General features: G+C 39.2%; 2 protein-coding genes across 4 annotated transcripts in view; both read right to left on the bottom strand.

The window, feature by feature from the left end:
- Positions 1-795: 795 nt before the first annotated feature.
- On the bottom strand, positions 796-5,815 carry LOC109626642 (potassium voltage-gated channel subfamily A member 7-like). Of its 2 annotated transcripts, none has more exons than XM_020082744.2 (3): positions 5,506-5,815; positions 4,491-5,262; positions 796-2,519 (listed from the first exon to the last, which is right to left on the bottom strand). In XM_020082744.2, exons 2-3 carry the CDS (start codon positions 5,175-5,177, stop codon positions 1,614-1,616), a joined length of 1,593 nt encoding a protein of 530 aa, XP_019938303.2. In that variant the 5' UTR covers positions 5,178-5,262; positions 5,506-5,815; the 3' UTR covers positions 796-1,613. The 2 variants fall into 2 exon arrangements, with proteins under 2 accessions (XP_019938303.2, XP_019938304.2); XM_020082745.2 differs by having other exon boundaries at positions 4,491-5,220.
- A 2,674-nt stretch (positions 5,816-8,489) lies between these two features.
- LOC109627117 (voltage-gated potassium channel KCNC1-like) overlaps positions 8,490-14,860 on the bottom strand; it is a 45,106-nt gene continuing 38,735 nt past the window's right edge. For both annotated transcript variants that reach the window (XM_069518050.1, XM_069518045.1), the window contains one exon: positions 8,490-13,574. In XM_069518050.1, coding sequence (XP_069374151.1) covers positions 13,561-13,574 — 14 coding nt within the window. In that variant the 3' untranslated portion in view covers positions 8,490-13,560. The remainder of the gene's footprint in view (positions 13,575-14,860) is intronic.

Raw genomic sequence — 14,860 nt, 5'->3', positions numbered from 1 at the left:
AAATTGACCCGACACCTTGATCTTTGAACTGGAGATGACTTTAATCTGAAACTTCCTTCCCCTTTCACCCTTTCACCTGCAATTCGGAAAAAAAAAAAATGCTGAATTTAAAATACATGTTTTTCATAGTACTGAAAAGGGAGGGATTGTACAGAGTTTGTACACATAGGCATTAGTTAGCTTTTGCTGTGGTGCCTGTTTATTTATTATTGTTTTGTTTTCCAACCGGTTTGGAAGGATCAGTTTTCACAAATAAAATTTCTGAGAATAATACTATAATATAATATAATATAAGAAAAATAATACTTTGTTTTGCCTCACTGATCCCATTTTTATCCTGCAGAGTTAATTTCACTGCCTTTTCCCTCCACTCACCGTTAATCTGACATCAGTGACGCCAGCTAAAACACATTAATGAGGCAGTTAACACTGGTGATGTTACTTTAGGACACGTACCTCTCAAGCTTCGTCCCTGTGATGCTGTGGAAAGTCTTATGTGTTCCTGTGACACTGAGAGAGCAATGTTATTGCACGCTACAGCTTATAGTAGCTTAGTAGCTAAAGGTTGCTCATGTCCCTTCAGAAGTGAAACACAAACCTTGTGTTGTTCTTGGAGATGCAGTAACCTAAGCAATGAAGGGTCTTCTCTGATTGTTTTCCTCTAATTTGATTTAATTCATTTCCTAAAACAATAAAGCCTTATCTCAAAGGCAAATATATTTTTTTAAGGTTTCATTTGTCTCCACAGGTGATTACCACAGGCAATCATAAATAACACAACTTCTTTTAAGAAAATTAATAAAATATAATCTTTATTAAAAACAATGAATGCATACTTAAGCAAATAAATAGATAAGTTCAGCCATTGCAATCAAACCTTTCCTCTTCAGCACAAATACAGACGGTAACACTGTGTCATTAAGTAATGCTGCAGTGTCGTATTACAGCACGATAAAGGTCATGTCAGTCGCTTCAGGTCACAAAAGCCAAAACTACACAAGTGTGAACTTTGTACATATCTTACAGCAGAATGTTGAGAGTGTGAGTTTGGTTTACGGGAGATTTCAGTGCATCTGCGGTGACAGCTCTTCTGATGTTTGGTTGACTCTTGATGAGACGTGACATCTACGTTGCCAATAATCGATCTGCTTCCACTCCAAACAACAAGGCACAAAAATGTGAAAGTACTAAGACATCATAGTTTCAAGGCAGAGATATTCAGAAAGTCATTTTCATCACAAACACAAGCTGATGGCATTAATAAATAAAAACAGCTCATATTACATTTACTGTATATTATGACCCTGAGAATGTTAAACATATTTACTGCCTTTAAATTGCTTTTGCAACTATATTATACAAAAGTTTTCAGTGTCAATGAGTGGGCTGCTACTCCAATAAATACATATAATGACCACAAAATGGCAGTAAAAGTGTATTTGCAGATAAATTAGTGTTTAAATTATTGTTTTACACAATTTCCTAGTTTCTGTTTGTTTTTTTCTTTGTGAAAGTTACTCTCACCTGGACCTGCACTTCTGATCCATGAAATCCTCTACTTCAGATTTTCTTTCTCAGTCTCTTCTTACTATGTCTTGACAAGTGTACAACTCTTAAACCTGAGTGACCAGTGGTTCCCTCAGATATGTATTTCCCCCTCTGAACTCTGTGCTCTGCGCTGTGCACAGTTCACCCAGCAGAGTGCCATTCAGAGGGTTACAGATGCCTTCAATGGCATAATATTCTCCATCTGGATCCCTATCCCCTTCATCTATTTCCTCTCCTTCTGGCTCCTCGTCCTCCCAGAGTGTTGACTGGATATGGGCGTACTCGGTTTGATCCACACATTCAGTCTCCCGATGGTAGAAGTAGCTAAAATTGGATACAATGACAGGCACTGGTAGTGATATGGTAAGCACGCCAGCTATGGCACACATTGAGCCCACAAGCTTACCCCATACTGTTTCTGGGTACATGTCCCCATAGCCCACTGTGGTCATAGTGACAACTGCCCACCAAAAGGCGTGTGGTATACTGATAAAGGCTGTGTTGGTGTGATCGGCCTCAGCAAAGTAGATGGCGCTGGAGAAAAGGATGACGCCAATAAAGAGGAAGAAGATAAGCAGGCCCAGCTCTCGCATGCTGGCCTTCAGTGTCTGACCAAGGATCTGAAGGCCCTTGGAGTGACGAGACAACTTGAAGATCCTGAACACTCTCACTAACCTGATGACTCTGATGATGGCCAAAGATGTTGCTGGACTGGCGTCATTGTCTTTGGCCAGCTCTGTTCCCAGAGTGACAAAATATGGCAGGATGGCACTGAAATCAATGATGTTCATGACATCCTTGAAGAAGTGCGTCTTACTGGGACAGCAAGTGAGGCGCATGAAGAGCTCGAAGGAGAACCAGCATATACACATGGTCTCCACCAAGAAGAAGGGGTCATGAAAAACACTTTGTGGAAGAGGCATGTTCTCGGATACATTCTTTTCTTGGGAGTGGTACTTGTAAAAATATTCCTGAAGTGGAGAAGACAAGAAAAAACATAAGACACAAGTTAAATACAGCATCACTAAACAAGAATGGAAGTATGCAACTATAAAACTGCAACTGTGCAAATTGCTCTTAAAATTATACAGAACAACATCCCTCTCAAGGAATAGGTCCATGTTTGGTGAATATGCTTAGTTGCTTGTTCAAAGATTTGGACTGCACCACTTACAAGTTTGTACAGTAATTAAGCTAATACTGACATCCTGTTAGCGTGGTTTACCACAAAGGTATATTTTATTCGGCTTGGACAGAACCAAAGTAAAAAAGTTGTGTCCCGCTCTAACCAGTTTTGTAAACTTAGCTCACAATAGCTCCAGTTTTGTACTTAGCTTAGCAGTTTAAGCTAAACTCACAGAGTAGTGGCTCAATCAGCTTTCTACTTATCTTAGTAACTTGGCAAGCTAAGCTCAGAGGACAGTGGCTCCAGCTATGTACTGTATTTTCAGTGATGACAAGTAGTATCTTCTTGGCAAGAAAGAAAGCACATAAAGTAGTTAACTGCTGGATACTTTTTGTGGTGTCCTAATAAACTACACTGACTTTCGGGAGTCTATAATGTCCACCATCTCATTGGTTCTCACTTTTGGCAACATCATAAACGCGGATGACATCGGTGGCTTTATATTTCCACATAGCTCAACGAATCTCTTTTTCAGTCCACCTGTCATTTCATCTTCCGTGTCAGTTAGCATTGCAGTTAGGCTTTAGGAGGTGACCATTCAAAACATCTTACACTTAACATCAAGTAAGAAGTATGAAAACGGATGATACGGATATAAGAGGATCAGTTCAACATGCTGTAATGGGCTGTGTGTAATATATAACATTTCAGGGCAGTTTAAATAAACCTAGAAGTATTCCTTATGGCTTTCAGTAGCGGGTCAGTGACAGTGTTTATTTCTAAAGGTGGACATTTGTATGTGTTGATCCGCTCCAAGGGCTCTCCTAAGACTAAATATAACCCTGTGAGATCTCCAAAGGGAAACATGAGAGTGTCTTGCTGCACCATTCCTCATCCATCTCCACCTTTGTCGCTATCCCATCTCTCTCACGACTGCAGCCGTGTGACATAGCCAATGCAGTTCAGCGAGTCTGCCGCTGACCTGAGCAGGAGTAAGTTACAGCAGTTTCCTGGCAGCTTGCTTGAGCAAAGGCAGCCTGGCCTAGCACAGCAGTCTTGGAGGAATGTGTTAACATGACCCAACTTATGCTACTCATGCTGTGAGACCTTTGAGTCTCCGGTTCTAAGCCAGCGGAAGGCTTTGGCTCACCCTTGTCTATGTGTTCAGTCACTTGTGTGACCTTCTGCTAACACTCCTACCTGTCTCTTTGCCGTCTCTTTCCTTTCTCTCCTTTTATTCGTATTCCAGGCAGCACCCGTTACTCCCTGTACCCTCTACCACTTCCTCAATCCAAGCGTATCAGATTTAACTGCCGTCTAAAATAACCACACCATAAGCTTATCTGACACTCTCTGGTTTGCTTCCAGACATATTGGCCAATAGTTGTCAGTATTTTTCCTAATAACAAACTGTAGTAGTCATCAAGTGTGTGTTTACTTTCAACACCTGCTTCTAGTGTTCCACTGCTTTCATGTTTCCTCTTGACACAAGCAGTCACAAATCCCATTCAAGACCTCATACCCTAGTGTTTTTATTTGTGCTGTTACAAACTTATAGTAAGTGTTACACTCTCTGTTTTAGCAAGTGTCGTTGAATTGTAGATTTGATATTGACTCCACGGCATAATATGACAATTATTGAGAAATAGGGTAATTTTTTCAAGCAAGAAACCTAGAGAGAGAGACACTAGGCTAACTTCTCTGTAATCCAGTTCTCTGTCAATTCACCTGACCTTCCTGAAATTGAAAAAAAAACCCAAACAATATATTATTCTGCCTCTCAAACCTACAGCAACATTTCAATCACATATCCTACCTCTCGCATCTCTTTCTCATGCCTGAAGTCAGGTAGTGTCTCCAGGCAGAAGATGAGGATGGACACCACAATGACCATAACACTGATGATGGCTATGATACGTGCACCCGACGAGGACTCAGGGTGCTCAAACAGCATCCACAGTCTTTTCTGAATCATGTTGGATGGCAGCGGTCTCTCCTCCTCTTTTGGAAAACCTTCGTCCTCCTTGAAACGGTTGACGATGTCCTCTCCTAGCTCGTAGAACATCAGCTCGTCCATGAAGATGTCCAGGGGTATGTTTGCTGGCCTCCGAAGTCTCCCACCTGACTGGTAGAAATACAGAATGGCATCAAAGCAGGCCCGATTGCGGTCCAGGAAGAGCTCATTTCGAAGAGGGTCAAAGTACCGTGACCTCCGCCTGGGGTCACCGAGCAGGGAGTCAGGGAACTGGGCTAAGGTGCGAAGCTGAGTTTCATAGCGCATCCCTGACACATTGATGGCGAGTCTTTCACTCAACGCCCATCCACTCCTCCATAGAGACCCAGAACGGCGACGCTCTTTCTTCTTCTCTTTCTCATTTCCTTGGATTTCCTTTTCTCCTTTTTCCTCATTGTTGAGCTGGTTCTTCAGCTGTTTGTCTTTCTCTCCATCGCTCTCTTTCCTTCTGCATCCTCTCTCGTCGTCCTGTGGGTCGCTGCTGTCCATCCCTTTGAGTATTCCACACCAGGCAATGCGGTGAACCACTCTCCTGACAATTTGGAGAACAACTGGACTTAAAAGAAAACCGTGTCTGAAACCAGAGTGATAGTTCCATCAGAGGAATTCAGTTTTCAGTTGATACTAGGAAGATACTGCAGCAGTGTGTGGCTGTTTATATTTTTGTGACCGATTTCGTCACAGTTAAACTTATACTCACTCACCCCAAAACTTGCTAAAAACAATTTCAAAGGTGAACGGTGGATTACTGTAAATAAAAATGACTAACAGCAAGCCATGTTAGTAGCCAGTGAATGAGATAAAAGTGTTTACTCACTAAATGTAAAACAGCTGCTGACTGACACTATTGGATGAAAAATCACATGCTCGTTTCCTGTGGGTCATCAGGTTGTCCGTCTTCCTCTCTGTCATCATGTCCGTCCGTTAAATAAACAGAGTCCTTGTTTGGCTGTCTACCTTCAGTCAGTCACTCTCACAGCTCCACTCCCGGTGCTGCTAAACGCTCTGACCAGGTTGTACACAACCTGTGCCTCCGGTTTTTTGCTCGGGGAACATGCCTCAGGTTGTCCGTCTTGAAATTTTTTGGGAATGCTGTCCTGTTGAAATACAATCTCTGTTAGACCCTTCCAGCCCCTCCCTGTCCTTTCCCTAGCAGTGAAGCTATGGGGCAAGACAACCTTCAGCCTCCCTATCAAATGTCGCCTCTGCCTGGCACTGCATGGTGTGACCCTCTCTAACAAGCTTGGGACTGACAGAGGTCCCTCACTGTACTTCATTAACCCTAAATCATTTGAATGGAACACACATAACAGGAAGCCTGTCGTTGCCAAAATAAGCAAATGTTTATTTTTTGCTTATAGATCAACTGCAACCATTTATTTTGGTGTGTTTGAATTGAGTTGGTTAAGAAATTTTCTATGCATTTATTTGCCTCTATTTTTCACCCCATAAAAAGTAAAACATTTCATATTTCTTTTTAGGCAGCTTCATGCAAAGTTATTAGGAATTTACAAACCTTTCACCATTAAATTTCACCCCAAAATGTTTTTCCTTATAATAGAAGGAAAAACATAATAAATGCCAGTTCCCCTGTTTCATGTCTGTCAATTTGTTTGTAAAGGAATTGTCTTTTTGCAAATCAGTATTCTCTGCACATTACCTGTGTAGCATATCATGTCATATTATATTATTCACATATTATATTATGTTTTTTTTGCCTATTTCAGTATCGCCTTATGCTTTTACATTCTTGTGCCATCATCCTGCACAACTGCATTTATCTGAAATCTTTTTTTCCATACAAACAATATTTTTCTGTAGTGAAAGGTGAATATTATGTACATATTCTGGATTTTTCTTTAAAAAAAAATTCTGTTGACTTATTTTTTATATTTCTATTCTCTTGTCTACCTCATTCTGACTTGTCTCATGCTCTAACAGGGGAATCAATTAAGTTTTATCTTATCTTATCTTATCTAATAAAGCTTAGATTCCAAACAATTCTTTGCATCGTTGTTCGGCCTCTTTACCATTGTCAAACATCCACAACCTGAAACTTTGAGGACAGAGTTTGACACTGTTCCTGCTTCACCACCACAACAGGACAAAACAATTGAATAACTACATATTGATGAGATAGCATACAAATCCCTTATCTATAGCTTTGGCAAATACATTTGATAGTAGCATCAAATTTGCTTTACTTTCTATTAAAATACTGTAAAACTAAATTATTAAAGCTGTTATATTTAATGATGCAGCCATCTGCTATTTAACATATTAGCCATGAGTTTGTGATGTGTATATCCAAACTTAAACTGGCAATAAAGGACAATAATAGTATGTTAATAATATACAGTGTAAGAATAATACCAATATAATAATATATATATATATATATATATATATATATATATATATATATATATATATATATATATATATATATATATATAATATAATGTTTTTCCTTGCAGGCTTGTGCTTCCAAATTTTTATTTTTATTTTGTTTGTGGGGAAAGAAAATTAACCAATAAATTAAACCAAAACATAATCAAAAAAAATATTAAATCAGCTAATAAAAGAGATTCACTGCTGTTAGTCATAGGTGTTCAAACACCTGAATCTACCAAAGCAGACGCTACTGTGTATTACCACCAGAGGGAGGTGATGTATTGGCTCAAAGGAGAAAACGTTGAGAGAGGCCTCTGCCGACATTTTCCACAGCAGAAAAACACTGCCAGCTGGCTGCTATAATACACACACAATAAAACTATATGAAATCAGGAATGCCTCTCGGTTTTTGTGTAAAGGAACTAGAAATCAAAGACGAAACTACAGTCTTTTGATATTTTGTCTGTGTGGATCAGATAATACTGTGACAGAGAAGCAGGTGCTTCTGCTTATATAAAATGGTTTTGAATAATTTTGCCTTCATGCAGCAAATCACAGCAGAAACGTTTGAAACGCACAGTGGGTATGTATCCATAAGAAGAATGACTCATTGGACCACATTGCTATTTCTTGCCATGTGGTCCTTACACCAGTATATGATTCATTGGCTTCATAAAGGGCATAATTATTTTCCAAATAGCCATGCTGAGACTATTCAGTAAGTTAAGTAGGTTATACTAAAATGCCCAGATTTTCAAACCGCTTCATGCAATATTTAAAACTGTATTTGTCTGTAAGTAACACACTAATTAAACCTAAAGTCAAAACACTTTTAAGTAATCATTATTATTTATGATAGTAAATAAAACCATTGTATAAATGCTTTTGTGATTCAGATATATTAACTTTTCATTTTGTCAACCCTGCAATTTTGTTCTTGAGTTCAAGAACAATTTCTCAGGTCTGTTGAAAAAACGTTTCATGTCGGTGTCTGGTTTCTTGAATATTGGAAGTTAGAGTTACAGTTATTTGATATCAAGCAAGGAAAATGGCTCTTACATAGCCTCATCATGCTCAAATAACAGCACACTGTTACAGTTGACCTCAAAATTATAGATTACCATTATGTGACGAGTCTCTACGAGCTCAAAATAATATTGTGGCTGAAGATTAAACTTGACAATTTCTTGGAAATGCCTCCATCTAAACACTGTCTTGTGTCTTATATCAAGTTTCTTTGTCTCCTCACTTCAAATCAGATAAAATCAATCACTGTATTGTGGTGTTGTTTTCCTGACAGGCTGATGTTGACTATGACAATCAGCACAGGAGGTTATAGTATCTGTCATTATGTACAGCAGCGCACGTCATCAGTTTTAACTCCTTAAAATAAAAATGACTCACCGCTGATGTTACTTTTTCATTTATTTTAAGTTCATTTCAGTGATGTTAAGCAATTTTAATGTTTCTGAAAAAGCATCTCATGACTGTTAATCAGTTATTCATTCAAGCTGCTATGGAGATTAGTTCACATTAGATCGCATTGACATTCATACATTTTAAGTCTCAATAGTAGAAATATGTTCAATTATGACACTTTATTGATATGTTTCTATTTTTTTTTCTCTTCAAAATATAAAAAGATAGATCATGAACATTCCATTGAAATATACTTTATACAGTTCTTAATGGGTTGTTCTTTGTGTTCCAACATTTCAAAAATAAAATCCGGCATAAGTCACAACCAGATGCTCCAGTGACCACCTCTTCTCCCCATTCACTCTCCTACTAAGACCGCAGTACAATGGACTAGTACCTAAGTCTGTTTTATACAATTTGATGGCATGTAAAATGAACATACATCTTTTATCTTTGGAATGCTTACGTGGATGCATGATGTTCCTCTGTAATATTAGATGTATGTATATCAATATGACTTGTATGGCATGTGTCGCATTATTTCTGATTAAAATAAGATATTAAAAATATTAGTCAAATATATTCAGTATGATAACATTTACTCTGGTATTAATCATTTTGTTAAAATCAAATATTTTTTTAAGATTAGTGTGATTACTAAGTCGCTCTATGGAGAGCCATAAAGCCACTGTACACACGTGGTTGCAATCATCTGGACTGATGACAGAACATCTGTCTCTCAGGGAGCGTACAGTAAGTGTCGATCAGTGGCATTCGTGGTGCAGATTGCATACAGTGTCCTCAATTAAAACACAAAAAAACAGATTGAACAGAAACAGGCACATAAAGGAAATACATTTGATAAAGGATGTGTCATTCAAGGAACACATAACACCTTCCACCTGGAGGACGTTTCATAATGTTGTTACTACACATAGGAGCTGTTTACAGTGGCACCTACTTAGTAGTTTTGTTATTTTGGTTATGTGAGTGTTACATAGGAAATGTATAACATGGTATCACAGATTGCAAGCTTGAGAAATTAAAACAGACTTAGCTCTCTCAACATTGTAACTCATTCTGTTCAACATGACTAAATCAAATGGCAGTATTATGCAATAGAAAAAGGAAAGACATCTTTTTTTCAGCCTGGCATTGGCAGAGCAGTCACGATGTAGAGAATGAAAAGATGGCAAACTTAAGAGCAAAACGAAAGAAAAAGACAGTAGTACTTGGCTGTAAAAACACACAAAAAAAAAAAGCAGGGTGAAGCACAAACCTTTTGCGGGTGTGCGCACCGCCACTAGAAGTTTTCCTCTGAAATATTCATAAACGTCTTTGTGACCATCTAAGCCGTAGTTGTTTAATGCCTTCCAAAATGGGAACAGAAATCGGGAGGTTTAAAAAAAAGGACCAAAACAAAATCCCTTGGACCATTTTTGCCAAATAGACAAAAGTAAGTTCTAGACCCTGTAAAACCATTGAGACCCAACACAATACTTGAAGTCTCTATAGTCTACATTACACTATTGAGTCTCATATACTGGTGAGTCTTCAATTGCAATGTATCAGGAATGGACGGAGGACCATTCAGCTGCCTGAGCTGAGCCCTGAACCAGCAGGGCCTGAAACTCACTTGGAATACCAAACCAAGGATGAGGTGCTTGGAGAGCACTCAACAACAAGATGCTTTTTTTTGAACAAGACTGTTTTTTGTTTTTTTTTACATCAATCTCCCCTCGGTGGACACTGGTGTCTCTCATCTCTTCAACAGTTAAAGTACTTCACTGACATCATTTTGGAAGCTCTGGGTCTTTTTGATTGGTGCTCACGTAACTGTGTTGTGTGCTGTGATGAGCTGCCAACTAGCCAGCTGGATGACGGTAACTCCGTGGGTAATGACGGATGCAAAGACCTGACCATCTAAAAAAACGAAGACAAGCTACCTTACACACTCATGCTGACACTGCGAGTGCGAGTAGTTTTCAGTTGCCTCTGGGAGGAAGACGTTTCTGCTCTACGACACGGCACAGTGTTCATAGTTATCAGGACTGGGTTCATGACAAACAATGATAGGAGGCTAAGGGGATATGTCAAGACTATGGGGATATGTCTCCCTTGAGAGATTATCAAGTCATAATGCATGCGTTTTTTTACACATCACTCTGAGGTGTTCACATTATCGTCGTCTATATACTAGAATTTATTCATGTTAGAAAGAAAATATCAAAACACCTACATCCACACACACCACCAACACACCTGAGTCCCTTAAACCAGACGCGAAGTTTGGAATGGCAGTTGGTTCCATGCAAACCTGAAATCTCTCTTGACTGTTGGCCGATACAGTACGACATCTCTCATAGTCTGTTATTGATCTTTATTAGATAACCTGCACTCGTACCCTAATGTTTCATCGTAGGACTGGAGGAACAGAACCGCCTATTACAAGTCTTTTTTCACACTGAGGCGTTGAAGATACTCTTGATGCTCTCTCCGTTCGTCCTGCTACAATCAGATGACAACTCTTGTATTATTGCCAAAGAAAAAAAGCAAACTATGAGTACTAATCAAGCAGTCAAAGTTGTGGTACGGAGAGCTGTTGTTTTAGAACTGCTGCTGTTGCTGCTGCTGCTACGATAGTTGTGCAAATGATTCGAGGAAGGAAAATTAAAACAAGTGGTGAACTGTGACATCCTTTGCTCAAATGCAATAGTTTGGCAAAGTCTTGATCTATGATCGCTGTTGATTGGATGGTCAGAAAATATACTGCTCAATGCGTCACAACGTAAAACACTTGAAACGACTGGAATGAGGAATGTAGGGCAGTAGTAGCAGAGAGATTTCATCAAACAAAACATAGTTCAGGGTGTACTTTGCAAACATACATGTTTCAATATTCACATTTTTTTTACTTTTCAAAACAAAATATAGCTCTTCTCTTTCATTATAATCTTTTTTAAAACATTAATTGCATATAACATTTTTTTAAATTCATTTTATATATACTTTTTTGTATCTCTAGCACCCTTGTCTTCAACTAAGGGCTTGCAGAAAAGACAGTCATGCAAAGTAGTCATGCTGGTAAACAAAGTTACAAAAATGCATTATCTTTTTTTTTTTTCATTTGTTTATCTCAGCGTCCATCCTTTGTCGTCCCCGTGTCTTTATAGCCCAGAGTCTTTCATTGCTCATTGTCCCTCTTTCGCTTTCGCGGTGCACATAGTGAAAACACCTCTGTCCACCCCTCATGACAAAATATTCGCTTCCAATTCTTTTTTCCAGGACTTTAACTCTGTTTCATGATGCCAAATTTTCTATTCACATTTGCATCTGATTTTTTTTTTCTTCAGTCCATTCTGGATCTTTTCTGCTCAGAAACTTTTCTCCAAAGCCATGGATAGTTGATTTGTTTATCAAAATATAGATTTGTTCTCTTTGTACACTTCCACGCTCGCTCTACACTTGGTCCATTTCATCTCATCTTCCCCCTTTGCCTAAGGGCTCCCCTGACGGGCCACCCTCGTCTTGAAATCGACTTGCCGGCAAAGCAGTCGTTGGCAGCAAGAGGGACAAGAGAGAGATGGGGCAGTATACATCTGGGGATTATTGTGCCTAATTGGCAGTGTCAGCCTTTGTGTTAAGGGGGAGCGTGTATCTGATTGGTCCCTTTCAAAATGAAAGCACTCTTTCCAGCTAACGGGCAGTTTTATGCAATGTAAAAAGTGCCTTTGTGGTAGGGGTGTCCTCGTAATTTAGGCATACCAATATCTTGGGATATTCAGGAATGACTATGAATTGTCTCAAGGATTTTTGTCTCCTTGAGTCAGTCTTTTTGCTCCTCAAGACTGAGCACTGTGTCAGTCCACCAAGGGAAAAACACTTATATTTAAATGTGCATATAGTGGTGGAATGTTAATGGTCTTTAAAGGACTATGTTCCTTTAGAGGAACGACTTTGTTCAGAATCTCATAATCTACAGTAAGTTACAGAAGGTCATCCAGCACGTGCATGCTACAGGACCTTTGGTATCCCACATGGATTTTTGGGCAAGCCGGCGTCAGTACATGAGAGATAATGAGAAGTCTCCTTCCACCATTTTTCTTACGGTGCATGTTTTCGGGTGAGTCTAAATGTACAGTTAATGCCATACGTGATTTGTTTGAGCTGATGCTACATGTGCTTCATGTGTTGTGTTTTGATTATCGCAGTACTCGTGAAGAGGGCAGTGTTTCAGTCTGATACAAGTGAATGGAAGACATAGGTTCATGCAAGTGCTAAACTTGAATGAGGAATCATATGAGTGTCATTAGATACTGTGCGTTTGTGATTGATTTCATGAACACTGGAATTACTTTTTTTGGAATGTCAAGTGTAAGACCAATCCTTCGTCCCTCACGTACTTTATCTCTACATATATATTTTTTTTCTTCACTGGAAAGGAACCCAAGAGAAAAATGACATCTAAAAGATCCTTTGTATGCATAAATTCCTCCCTCTTCAAACGGGTGATGATGGAATACGTCAAGTTATTTCCCAGCCAACAAATGCTACAATAAGTTAGCAGAGATGCTACATAGTTCATTCAGTCCATTGTGAAGAAAAGTGGGTTGCTGTTTTTTTTCTTTTCAGGAATTTGTGAAGTTGCGCAGTGGTTCAGCACTGTAGATGGTACCGAGTTGGTCATCATACAAGATGGCGAGTATAGTGTTGTCATCTGGAATGTGTAATCAGGAGTCCTTTTCTCTCCCAAAGTGTGTCAGTGCAATGCTCAGTCAGTTTGCCGAAAAAAGACAGAAAAAAGGAGGAGGAAAAAAAAAAAGGGTCAGTCAGACAGTTGTCAAAAGTGTGGTCGGAGTTCCAAGAGGCTGCTTTGGTAACAATGTGAGGAGAAGACCATGTGATTTTTAAATTCATGATTAACCTCTGGTCTCTCTCTCTTGTCACCCCAAAGATCTCCTTTAAACTGTCCATCCGCGTCACACCCGTCGCTTACGTGGCTCCCGCCGCAAATTTGTGTTTACCGGTTACTGACTCCTCATTAGAGAGAAGGCGAATGCTAGAAACTTAACACTGTGAAGACAAGAACAGAGAGTCATTAATATTGAGTTCACAGATAAAAGACATGAAAATTGAAACTTGTGACATTACATGTATCTTGATGGATTTATAGAAGTGATCGATTAACATAAAGCAATCTTGGGTGTAAAGTGATATTTTGGAATTTGCCAATTACATGTTTTTTCCATAACACAGATTCATAGTGTCACTAACATTGTGCACAATATAGGGAAGTAATCAGGGATCACCATTACCTGTAAACTGCTGGTTAACTGTGCATGTCAGAATAAAGTGCACAAATTTAAAGTGTAATGACAACTCTAGCACAGTCTGTCTCCAACACACACACACACACACACACACAAACGCACACACACACACACACAAACAAACACACAACGTCAGCACATATGTTACTTTAGAAGAAGAAAGTCAGGAAATGGGGACATTAAAACTTGCAGCTGACAACATTAGAAAAACAAACAACAGACTGGATGAAACGAGCTGCCAGCCAACTGACCAGAACCGTGCTCCCCACTCTGCCAACCCTCAACAAACATAGCCGCCATCTTTACAGGAGGGAATCGTGTAGAGAGCTTTTAAAAGATCAGGGGATTGGGAGATGATGGTTAGTCACTAGTTAGTGTGTGTGTCTGCATGTGCATTACGTATGTGCAAACCCTTTCATTTGACAGATATGTACACGTCATGGAAAAACACATTTTGGATGGATGGACACATACAATCACACTCAATGCTGCTCACATTTAAAAATACATTATTCCACTTTGTGAAGCAAGTAAAAAAAAATTGTTTTAAACTTGGCTGACACCATTTCAAGAAGCTTAACCCCCCAATAAAGCTGCGCCTCGTGCAAACACAGGTGCCGATTCGATAAAGTGTTTGCGAAAAACAGCAGACAGAGCATTTTTTAATTCTTCGCCAACAGTTCTCGAATCACATGTGCTGGCATTACGCGTTATTCTATGGGAGATTAAACACTTATGTTCTGGTCTCACCCGCTCACAATAACCCACGATAACAAACATCATGTCTCATAGCGGCTACATTCTCCTCTCCAGTCCGATCTTGGATTCACCCTCTTCTTCTGTATATTTCCACTGTATAGTTGTAGTTTTCTCCAGAGAAAATTGCGACACTGTACAGCAGTACATTAAATGTTTGGGATATAGTCAAGTGAGAGTTAAGGCCCTTTTACAATCCTCCCAACAATTAAGGTTTACATTATGAGGAACAATCAGCTTAGCTAAACCACCAAAATAGCATTTTAATGTTGT

The sequence above is a fragment of the Paralichthys olivaceus genome, chromosome 21, assembly GCF_024713975.1.
Source record: "Paralichthys olivaceus isolate ysfri-2021 chromosome 21, ASM2471397v2, whole genome shotgun sequence".
In the NCBI taxonomy this organism is placed as follows: Eukaryota; Metazoa; Chordata; class Actinopteri; order Pleuronectiformes; family Paralichthyidae; genus Paralichthys; species Paralichthys olivaceus.
The sequence above is the reverse complement of the archived record's forward strand: the minus strand, read 5'-3'. Positions and strand labels throughout refer to the sequence as shown.